The 11,726-nt window shown below is 47.3% G+C and overlaps 1 protein-coding gene across 2 annotated transcripts in view; it reads right to left on the bottom strand.

The window, feature by feature from the left end:
* Positions 1-918: 918 nt before the first annotated feature.
* The window catches only part of GFRA3 (GDNF family receptor alpha 3), a 17,680-nt gene continuing 6,872 nt past the window's right edge, over positions 919-11,726 (bottom strand). The window contains exons 2-8 of one of the 2 annotated variants that reach the window (XM_027096432.1): positions 10,788-11,075; positions 5,983-6,075; positions 4,342-4,654; positions 2,759-2,862; positions 2,455-2,589; positions 1,957-2,135; positions 919-1,743 (exon numbers count right to left, since the gene is read on the bottom strand). In XM_027096432.1, the coding sequence (XP_026952233.1) occupies positions 1,654-1,743; positions 1,957-2,135; positions 2,455-2,589; positions 2,759-2,862; positions 4,342-4,654; positions 5,983-6,075; positions 10,788-11,075 (1,202 nt within the window). In that variant the 3' untranslated portion in view covers positions 919-1,653. The remainder of the gene's footprint in view (positions 1,744-1,956; positions 2,136-2,454; positions 2,590-2,758; positions 2,863-4,341; positions 4,655-5,982; positions 6,076-10,787; positions 11,076-11,726) is intronic. The other variant, XM_027096439.1, reaches the window with a different exon arrangement.

The following is an 11,726-nucleotide window of genomic DNA, read 5'->3' as shown; positions in this document are numbered from 1 at the left end:
CTCTACAAAAACCATATGCTGTAACTGCTAACTTTTTTGAGTTCTATTTATCAGGCACAATGCTTTCACATGGATTATCTCATTCCTTGTGAGGTAGGTGTTTCACCTTTTCATGTTACAGATGTAGATAGTGAGCCCCAAAGAGGTTAAGGCCAAGGTCACATAGCTAGTGAAGAATTAAATGAATTATGAATGTATTTGCACACAGTAGGGGCACAGTAGTACTTGGCACACAGTAGGGGCTCAGTAAATGAGGGTTATTATTACAATTATTGTACAGTACTCATCACACTGCACTGTTCTTATTGACTGCCTTGTCAGTTCCCCTGCTCTGATATGTAAAAGGCTTGAAAATAGGATCTGCAAATAGCATTACCTTGGAATCTCCCACACCCAGCACAGTGTCTTGGAGAGCCAGCACTCATCAGATGCTTTTGGAAAGAGTGAGTGAAAGAATTAACAGACAAATTTCCACAGCTCTATAAATATATTTTCCCAATACTTTGCATGGGTAGCTGTTTCCTTATCCCAACTGGATTGCACATGAGTTCAAGAACCAGTCTCTCCTTTCCTCCGGCCCCCATTATGGTATGGAGCAGACCGATAACACAAGCAGGTGCTCAAACGCTGTGGTTGACTATGGACCCTCCTCCTTCAGCTGCTGTGGCAGATCCCACGCAGCATGCCCAAAATGGCTGGAGCTGGAACAGGTACCCAGTCCACAGCCTCACATAAGTTATTTTTCTTCCAACTCCATGTCAAGTACACAGAGAGGCTGAGAGACTTGCCTGGGGGGTCACATAGCATCTGGTGGCAGGGTTGCTGTGTCTCCTAGATCACCTGGCCTGTGCTCTTGTGTCTGTAACACCCCTAGTTCTATATAAATTCACAGTATGAGACAACGGGAAAAGAGAAAAGTTTTAAGTTAAAATGTTTAATCATGATCCAAGAGGCTAAGGGGACTTTGGGACAGTAGCAGGAAGAAAGCAAGGCCCATATGATCTAGCTCGTGATGCTCAAATGTTCTGTAGGATCCCTGGGAAGGCAGTAGGTTCCCATTCCCCATTCAGAGGAGGAGACAAGGGGCCAAGAGTCTTGCTCCAGCTTTCCTCACCATGAGGAATGTCTTTCTAGGTTGCTTCAGAACACCCAGCCCTGCCTACCTGGAGAATGCAAGAGAGCGTGACTGATTTGTTAGAGCCTGGGTGATGCTGGTGGGCAGAAGAAAGGGGTAGGGAGAGAGCCTGGTAGAGCTGGACATCACCAGAAGATATGGCTAAAGTCCTAAGGAGGGGCAGCCTGAGTCAGAAGTGAAGGGAATGACCCTGGCGGTCCAGTGGTTAGGACTCCGAGCTTTCACTGCCAAGGGACCAGTTCAATCCCTGGTCGGGGAACTAAGATCCCAAAAGCCAAGAGGCACGGCCAAAAACAACAACAACAACACAAAACAAAAAAAGAAGTGAAGGGAATGAGAACTAGGCTAGTCAGCTTCTACTGTGGCCTAATCTGGAGTCAACTGGAGGTGTGGGGTAACGTCAGGGTTGCCATGTTGTATACCAAACCTCCTTCCTGATGCTGTCCTTTCCTCAACCCTTGCAGGCTGCAGGTCAGCTGGGTGTGGTAAAGGAGAAGAGGGCCCCCAGGGAAGTCCAGCTACCAGAGGCTCAGGAGCAGAATCAAGGTAAGTGTACAGGACAAAAGAGAGGGCACCCAGGGCTGTGGCCTCAGAGCAGGGTTTTTGTTCTGTGGAAAAAATAAAATGGAGTCAGCTCCACCCTTTTCACCACCTTAGCCTCAGTCAAGGCCTGTCCTCCTCCCCTGAGGTGTCTGCTAGAGGTCTAAAATATTCATGACCACAAGGAGTTCACCGCCCCCATCCAATCTCTTGCCTGCCTTGTCTGGGTTTCCCCCAGCGGTCCAGTAAACGTAGGAGAGGTGTAACAGAGGAGGCCCTACCTGGCGTTCCATCATGGAAAAGGTAGAGGCTGTCCAGTCCTGGGAGAAGAGTTGGCTGTGAAAACGCATCTTAGCTGCAATGGCCTCCACTGAGGAGAGGAGAGAAGGAAGACTGAAAGCACGCAGATGTTGGAGATCTCTCAGGCTCCCAAAGAAGGAAAGGGAATGTCTCAGGGACCCTGGGATATGCAAGGGTGGGTGAGTGGCAGCTGGGAATGGGATATTATCTCATTCTGCTTGCTATTCCTTGAGCTGAAGAGTGTCCCTAGGGCCCAGGCAAGTGAAGAGGCAGCATGGCCGGGGATGGGGGTGGGTCACTAATAGAATGGGAGAAGGCAGAAAGGCTCAGGTTGGGGAGATGTAAGCCTATGCTGAGGAGGGGGCTGCTCCGTCTGCAGGAGATGGATGGAACCAGTGGACCACAGAGCGGACCCTTTCCCTCTCCCTGGGTCAAGCTGAGCCAGCCACGGGGGCTGGGAGCAGGTGGAGAGCACTCACTGAGGCAGGGGTTTCGGGAGAAGGACTCTTCCAGCTGCTCACACTCCTCCTGCAGATTGCCACTGCCTCGGCAGGTGCAGCTTAAGGCAACACTGGCATTGACGTTGCTGACAAAGTTGGGAGTCATGGCAGTCCCTATGGGGTGAAAAGAGGATTGTCAGTGCCTAAGCCAACCCTACCTTCAGCTCCCATCCTCTCCCACCTGTCTCAGGACCACTCCATGGGGGTTCAGTCTCCAGAGCATTTTCACCCCCCCCCAGGCTGGCCAACCTGTAGGCTTCCTAAACATGCCCCCCAGCCTCACCAATCAGCCCCATGTATGCTCGCAGACATTTGGACTGCTCTGTTGCACAGGTCCCTAGGATGTCCATGGGATGGCAGTGGGTCTGAAAATCCGCCAGGCGCGATCTGAAGAAGGGAAGTTTTAAGAGTCCCTGTTGATGGTGTGGCCTGCAGCCTTCACCTTGCCACAGTGTCACCTTGCTGCCCCTTTAGTTGAGATGCCCATCTTCATGCCAAATCCGCCTCTGCCTTTTTCAGAGCCTGGCCCATGGCGTCCTCCTCAGTGAAGCCTGCTCCTGTCACAATTAAATGCACCATCACCCCAGCCTCCACAGCATATCACTCTAAATTTGGGCTCCACAATCCCTAATTATGAGATCTCAGGCAGTTTCTTCAGTTTCAATTTCCTTGACAGTAAATAAAGATGAAAATAACACTACCTTGAGGATTTTTGTGAGGATGAAGTAAGAGAATACATGTATAGCATTTAACACAGTGCCTGGTATACAGTGAGTGTTCAGTAAATGTTAGATATTATTATTTTTAACACTCATCCTACAATAGGTAAAGCTGGTTATCTTCAGGGGATGGAACGATGAGTATATTTTTGTGTGTATATTTGTGCACTTTTCCTTATATTTTGCTTTGTGTTAGATTGGTGGTTTACTTATCTGTCATCCCCACGCAGTTGCAAACTCCTTGAAGGAAGGGACAGTATCTTAGTCATCTAGCCCAGCACTTGTTATGTAACAGTAATAGTAATATTGGGTTGGCCAAAAAGTTCGTTCGGGTTTTTCCATTAAAAACCCAAACGAACTTTTTGGCCAACCCATAGCTCCCAGCATAATAACAGGCAGCATAACAGAGCCTCTAGGAGCACAGGCTCTAGGCCAGACTACCTATGAAGGAAATCCAAACCTCATTAACAAACCTGACTTACTACCTAGGTGAATTTGAGCAAGTTATTTAAACTTTCTCTGCTGTGGTTTCTTCATTTGTAAACTGAGGATGATAAAAAAAAATAGTAATAATAGCAACTATCTTATAGGGTTCTTGTGAAGCTTAGATAAATTAATAGATGTTAAGTACTTAAAATAGTACTTAGCCCATAGTAAGTAACTAACACTTACTCAGTAAGTGTTAGTATTATGATTTTTGAGAGCTCCATGTAATATCTTACAGAAGAGGAAGTGGGACTCAGAGAGGTAAAGTAACTTGCCCAAGGTTATACAGAGAAGTAAGTGGTAGAACCAGGTTGCAAAACAAGGTTGGTGTCTGATTTTGTTTACCTGGAGAGAAAAAAGACTGGAAGGAAATGCTCCCCAAATTATGGTAGATTACCTCCAGGTGACAGGTTTTGAGTGATATTTTAACACAGTTTTATATTTCCTAAAGTTTTTACACTCTCTCTATATTATTTTATTTTATTTTATTTTTTTATAAAAGAGTTTCAGAAAGTATCCAGGGTAGCTACATGGTAAAGTCGGTTCATGGTGCCTTGCAGAGGGGGGGTGGGGGGAGGGTGGTTCAGACCCAGCCCTGCCCAGGAAGGAGGCGCCGAAGGAGTGGTGTCCACCCCGTCTGCCCGCACCCAGCACCCGGCACCTGCACAGCGGGTCGGACAGGCATATGTGCCACAGCTCCAGGCAGTTGGGGGCCTCCGATGGCAGTGAGCAGCTGGGGGCGATGGTGTTGCGCCGGCGCTGCCCGCAACCCTGGTCGGTGGGCGCGCACGGGCACAGCAGCAGGCCCTGAGCGTGGGGCTCCGACGCCTTCTCGAAAAAGGAGCGCAGCTGCCTTTGGCAAGTGTGGCGCTGGCAGCGGGACCCGGAGCACGCCTCCCCGTACGCCTTGCGCAGCCGGTCACACTTGTCATTAAGAGTGCACAGCATGGCGAACTTGAGGCAGAGGTCCGAGTCTGGGGGGAGAGGGGCACCAAGTCAGCAGTCCTCTCTGCAGACGTGCAGCCCAGCCTCCCCAGGAATCCCGGCAACCCTCTGATTTCACAAGGACGGTAGTGTGAAGGCACTCCTGTCAGGGAGGACTGCACCGAATAAGGCCTTTCCCTCTACCCACAAACCGTATCAGGTATTCATTCGTGAGCCTCTCCCATCCTGTTCCTCAGCTTGCCTAGGTTTAAAAAAAAAAAAAAAAGCCATATACATCTAACCAAACCCTTTCCTCAATCCTACGCAATGAGTGAGATCCCATGGTGGAAATTGTAACCAAGAGGCCCTACAACATTCTAAAGTACTTTCTGGGGAATTCCCTGGCAGTCCAGTGGTTAGGGCTCCCCATTTTCACTTCTGAGGGGTTGCATCCCTGGTAGGGGAACTAGGATCCTGCAATCCTCCTGGCACAGAAAAGTACTTTCTGGATTGTCCACAGCAGATGCAACCAAATTCTATTTAGGATTTTGGTTCTGCATCTGTCTATTCTGCCCATCTTTCATTGACTGATGCATGCATAAAACCCCCCATACTCTGAATCTTGGGAAATTATGGTGATAGTTCTATTAACAGAATATTCCAGCAGTCAGAACAATGGAATAACTGGAATAGGTTATCCCCAGATTCCCTGTAACCTAGAGTTTGTAATACATAAATCTCTATGCTTTTCTCTCAAAATTCTAATACACAGTACTGACTGTACAACAAAGCTCACTGTACAACAAAGCTCTCAAAAAGAGAGTGCATGTGTGTGTTCCTTTCCAATTAATACAACAGCCTCACTTTCCTGAAAAACATGCATCATATTAGTCCTTGCCAGACAGATGGCTCCCCACCCTGAGTTACCCCTGAGGAGTCACGCTCTCTCTCACCATTTTCCCTGCCCAACACCTCGCCCATCCCATTAGAATGGTTGAAAACAAGCAATTTCCTAGTCTTCAGGGACAAAAAGCTACTTTCCTGGCTGCCTCGAATTAGGGTAAATACTCCATTTCAGCACTTTTTTTTTCTGGGACTGCTGCCACTCCCACCAAAGCCTTTGTAGAGATCCACCTTTTGGAACCAGGGAGCTCTAATGGGCTCTCTTGGAATATCTCCCTAATAACTATTGCTCTGTGTTAACTCGTGAGACTAGATCATGCGGCATAGCTCAGACTCTCACCCTGAGAGTGCTTCTTTAGTTACCTGGCAGGCCACAACTCTCTCCCTTCATTCTCCCAGCTTGTGTTCCCCACTAGCCACCCTTCCCTCAGGGTCCAGGCCCTCCCACACCCCAGCCCCAGTTTGCCTTCCACACCTGGTTTGAGCATGTTCAGTTTGCTGAAATTCATTTTCCAGGGTTTTCTGGTCACTGTATCTTCATAGGGAGAGACATCCAGCTCATAGTCACCTAGAGACAAGGTGGGGAGCACCAGAATCCTGAGGATGGGGCTGGGGGTGGGAGCAGGAGGGGTTGAAGCTGCTGGAGAAAAAGAAGAAGCACAGTCTCTACCTAAATAGCTGCATGCTGGGCAGAGGAGAGAAAAAGAACAGGGCCATAAAGGTATAGGCTAGGCTTGACAAATAAGCTGGGTTTAATGATAAGAATAATAAAGCTACTGTTTGTTGAGCACACTGTTTACTGGGCACTATGGTGCAAGTGGAAAAAAATATATATATATACATACAATTTCACTTAGTCTTCATAGAAGTCTTTGGGTAGGTAAAAGGAAACTGAGGATAAGAGAGGTTAATTCACTTGCTCAAGTTCACATAAGCTAGTAAATGGAGCCGGGATTTGAAACCTGGATTACCTGCATTTCAGAGTCTCTGCTCCTAACTACTACAAGTATCACCTGTGGGCACATAAGCAGGCAAGGGGACTCTGTCTTGTTTTCTCTTGCTATTGAAGAAGGGGCAGTAGTGGACTCTGTTCCAGGCCTGACCACTTGGCTATGGAGATGCATTGCATGCTGAGGTGATGCAAATGAGACTAGATCTGGAACTGAACCTGACTGAGAAAAGCAGAGAAGGGAGAGAAATTATCTGAAAGGAAACACATCTCTTTCAAACACCCCATGGGGCTGTGGGCTCCTTAAGACCTTATAAAATCACTAGGTCTTATAAAATCACTGCATACACAACATTGTTAACCAACCTGTACTTCAGTTAAAAAAACAAAATCACTGCATAGCTCATACACATGGTAGGTGCTCAATAAATGTTGAAGACAGAGATGAGCTTGCAGGGATGTCACCCAATAGGCTTTGTGAATATGTCTTTAGGCGGGAAGGGAGATAGATGATATCAAGCCAACAGGAAAGGATGGTTTGGATGCTTGGGAAGACCTGGGAGCTCCCAAGGGAAAAGAGGTGGAGACAAGAGCATTCAGGGAGAAGTCTCAGTGGAAGTTCTAAAAGAGAAGTGATTAGGATGAGGAGTGGAAATCAGGGAACAAAGAGAATTTGTTTCCAATTGCTTACTGTCGGAGGATTATACAACCTCACCTGTTGCCTTGTGACTTTTAGGCCACCTATGAGAGGACTGTACTTTCCCACGCTACTGTAAGGCTTGGCCATGTGACTTGCTTTGGCCTGTGGACTGTGAGCTAAAGAGGCATAATCACCTCTAAGTTTCAAGAACTATCATGTGGTCCTGCTTGGCTCTTTTCCATCTACCATCCTGGATCCTCAAATGAAGAAGGCAAGTGGAGCAAAGACAAAGTCAACTCATGGGACTTCCCTGGTGGCGCAGTGGTTAAGAATCCTCCTGCCAATGCAGGGGACACGGGTTCGATCCCTGGTCCGGGAAGGTCCCACGTGCCGTGGAGCAACTAAGCCCGTGCGCCACAACTACTGAGCCTGCGCTCTAGAGCCCGCGAGCCACAACCACCGAAGCCCGCATGCCTAGAGCCCGTGCTCCGCAACAAGAGAAGCCAGCGCAATGAGAAGGCCGCGCACTGCAACGAAGACCCAATGCAGTCAAAAATAGATAAATAAATAAATAACAAAATTGTCCTCCAAAGCCAACTCATGGAAGCCCACAGCAAATGTGTAACATGAACAAAAGATATATTTTTGTTGGTGAAAGCCAGAGATTTGGGGTTGGCTGCATAATTTAGCAAATTCTTATTAAAAATGTAATTGGTCATGTAATGGAATCTAAAAAAATAAAATGGTTCTGATGCATCTAGGAGCAGGACAGGAATAAAGACGCAGACATAGAGAGAGAGGACACGGGGAGGAGGAAGGGTAATCTGTGATGCAGTGAGAGAGTAGCATTGACATATATACATTACCAAATGTAAAACAGATAGCTAGTGGGAAGCAGCTGCATAGCACAGGGAGATCAGCTCGGTGCTTTGTGACCACCTAGAGGGTTGGGACAGGGAGGGTAGGAGGGAGATGCAACAGGGAGGGGATATGGGGATATATGTATACATATAGATGATTCACTTTGTTATACAGCAGAAACTAACATAACATTGTAAAGCAATTATACTCCAATAAAGATGTTAAAAAATGTGATTGGTATCTAGAAATGGAGTGCTGAAGTAACAAAAAAGGATCTAAAATAAATGGTATTGGCTTTGGGACTAGGTAGTGGGTGGTGAATAAGCTGTTACTGGGGGCTGGGAAGATGGCAGCCCTCATTATGCAGTGGCAAAGCATTTGGTAAAATTGTTGCCTGCAATAACTTGGAAGGAAGATGATGTACTGAGTGAGCTTGTGCTTTAAGGGGAAGAAGCTGAGAAGCTGAAGATTACTAATATGTCTTGATTGCTGATAGCCACACTTGGCATGGTACTACGAGAAAGATATATGCTCAGAGAACTGACCAGTTTACACACAGAGAGGAAACAGAAAAGAAAGAATACAGAAATTCTAGGACCTGCAAAATTAAGAAATGCTACTCCTCATATTCAAATAGTAAAAGGTAAAATTGAAAAATGCATTGAGTAATAAGGTCAATTACAACTCAGCCTTGGGCCAGAGACCAATTCAAGTTTGTGGCTATCATGCCCTTTGTGGAGATCTCTCACTGATTAAGACAGTATCCGATAAATCCTGCCTGTTGGACAAATGTTCTCAGGGAAAAAAGACTAAGATAGTGGCTCTCCCACAGAAGCTTAATAAGGGCAAGGTACCTCTAATTAGGTCTCAAAAGAGATGTATGTCTTGAAAGGGATTATAGGAAAGGCTACTGGCACATGAGGTGACAGAAATCAGACATAAAACGCAATTATGTTTTGAGAGAGTTGTACTGCTAAGAGCCACCAGCCTGGATTAAAAGAGACTCTAACTATTTGAGACTTAAGATGCTCCAACATTCCTCAGGTAGGAAGCAAGTGGAGAATGCTACTCAATCCCTAAGGAGGTCATAGTCTCCAATGCCCTTTCCAGATGTAGCCCAAGAAAATAATGGGAAATGAAGGACCTCCCAGGGGACTGGGAAACTCCTGGGCTTTTGCTCCCCAATGAGCAAAAGCAGGGCCTTATTAAAGAGCAATCCCTACTCCCAGGGAAGACAGCCCTTGCAACAATTGTGTGGCAGGACTTCAGAACTGCTATGAATCAATGTCTGCTGTGTGCTTCCCATTACTCCTCTTTCTACCTGAGAGTTTGTTGTGCTTCTCCTGTCCCCATTCCATTACTATATATTGAGTATAGATGGGAAGAGGATGACTTTTTTAAAAATTTATTTATCTGTATTTTTGGCTGTGTTGGGTCTTCATTGCTGTGTGCGGGCTTTCTCTAGTTGCAGCGAGCGGGGGCTACTAATTATTGCGGTGCACGAGCTTTTCATTGTCGTGGCTTCTCGTTGCAGAGCATGGGCTCTAGGCGCACGGGCTTCAGTAGTGTGGCACGCGGGCTCTAGAGTGCAGGTTCAGTAGTTGTGGCGCATGGGCTTAGTTGCTCTGTGGCATGTGGGATCTTCCCAGACCAGGGCTCAAACCCCTGTCCCCTGCATTGGCAGGTGGATTCTTAACCACTGCGCCACCAGGGAAGCCCAGCAGATGACTTGTTAGCGCATAGGTTTCTAGATTAAAAGAAACCACATCCAGACCTGATATAGAAATTATCACAAGATCCTAGACTTGGAGCCTGATGTCCTGCTTAGATAGAATTCTTAGGCACCTTCCTTAGAAAGTGAGTAGGTATATTTTGCTTGTGAAAGGGAGGGAAATGAATGTTTTGACCAACTGGTGGACTATGGTAGATTGCATTATTGTTTACAATTATTTTTGTCCTCCCTGTAAGACTATACATACTCAGTTATTGCCATGTGATTTTCAGTGTCCCCTGTGGGAGGAGTATACTTCCCCTTCCCACTGATGTCAGGTATGACCACGTGATTTGCTTTGTCAATGGAATGTGAGCAGAAGTATTTTATGTAACATCTGAGCAGAAGCTTTTAAAGGCATCAAATGGTTCTGCCATTGTTCATTTCCCTCTGCCATGAGAAGGGAACATCTCAGGTAGAGGCTGTACTGGATCCCAGAATGAAGAGGACACATGGCACAGCCAAGACAGAACATGAGCAAGAACTTAACCTTTGTTTTACAAGACCCTGTTGTGTTACTGCAGCACAGTCTAGTAAAAGCTGACTGATACGGAAGGGGATCTCCAGAGTCAGAGGAAGCTCCTCTCTTTGGCTCTTCCAGTGCCTTCCGTCTTTTATCATCTCTTGTCTGGTTAATGAATATCCTCTCTGTTAAAGGCTGGACCAGGACACTGCCTCCCAGTCTCTCTGAACCTATGGATTATGTTGTATTTGCAGCCTGTTTATGAGTTAGGACCATTTCCCTCCATTTCCTCTCCATATCTGTCTGTTCCAGGAGCTCCCCATGTTGGGCCTTAGCCTGGTTCAGAGACCTTCCAAGAGGCAGCTACATGTTTCCAGATTAATAAAAAAGGGGAAAGTAGTGAGAAGGGAGGGCAGTACTGTGGGGCCAAAAAGCATACTGCCAATTCCTCCTTCCATTTCTTACTGACGTCAAATGCAGAGCTTCATTATCATCCCTGTCAGAATCTACCATGTGGCCCATATCCAGCAGGATTAAAAAACAACTCCCAAGAGCCATCTTCCCTAGCTTAGCCCGCTCTAGGATGGGGGCCTCACCAAGGCTACGGGCAGGGTGAACGGTCCAGTAGATGTCCAGGCAGGTAGCTTGGTTCTTCATGCGCCGATGGCATGTGCAGCTCATCAGAGAACTATTCCTGAGTTGCTGTGCTGCCTCTATGCAGTCCTCAGGGACTGAAGGCTCCTCTGCAGGTGATGAGGTGCTTATACTAGAGGCACAGGAATTCAAGTAGTGGTAGGTAGCATTGCAAGTGGGATCGGCCTGGCACTTCCTCCTGGCCTGGATACAGCTGTTCATGAGCCGGCCTTCTGTGGGGAGGTGGTCCCCTGTGGAGGGAGAGAGATCATATAAGGTCAGAGTAGCTGTCTGGGAGAACCTAGTCATAAGGTAGGGTGGGGGGATTCTGGATGAAATCTTTAGCAGGAAAGTCTTGGGGCGGCACAAAAGCCTTTAGCGGGGAGAAAGAAGTCCAGTAGGAGTAGAGAGTCTGCAGCTGTCACAATATGGACAGAAGAGATCAGGCTCAAGAAGAGAGGGGGGTTTGATGAAGACAAGCTGCTCAGCCTCCTGGGAGGGGGAGGGGGACATTATTTGAAGCTGAGCCTGATGGCCCAGCCAGGCACTGGGAAGAGGGCCCTGAGCAGAGCTATGCCATGGACAGGGATAGCATCATAACCAGAGAGCTGAGAATGTGCATGGGAGTGCTAAATGACAGTTAGCAACAACTCTGAGTCTTCCATTAAAAGTCACTTAAGGGGGGCTTCCCTGGTGGCACAATGGTTGGGAGTCCGCCTGCCGATTCAGGGGACACGGGGTCATGCCCCGGTCCGGGAAGATCCTGCATGCTGTGGAGCGGCTGGGCTCGTGAGCCATGGCCGCTGAGCCTGCGCGTCCGGAGCCTATGCTCCGCGATGGGAGAGGCCACAACAGTGAGAGGCCCGCATACCGCAAAAAAAAAAAAAAAAAAAAAAAAAAAG

Source organism: Aethalodelphis obliquidens, unplaced genomic scaffold (genome assembly GCF_003676395.1).
Source record: "Aethalodelphis obliquidens isolate GAN/ISIS:26980383/991018 unplaced genomic scaffold, ASM367639v1 scaffold4, whole genome shotgun sequence".
Classification (NCBI taxonomy): Eukaryota; Metazoa; Chordata; class Mammalia; order Artiodactyla; family Delphinidae; genus Aethalodelphis; species Aethalodelphis obliquidens.
Note: the sequence above shows the minus strand (reverse complement) of the source record. Positions and strands in the feature narration are given on the sequence as shown.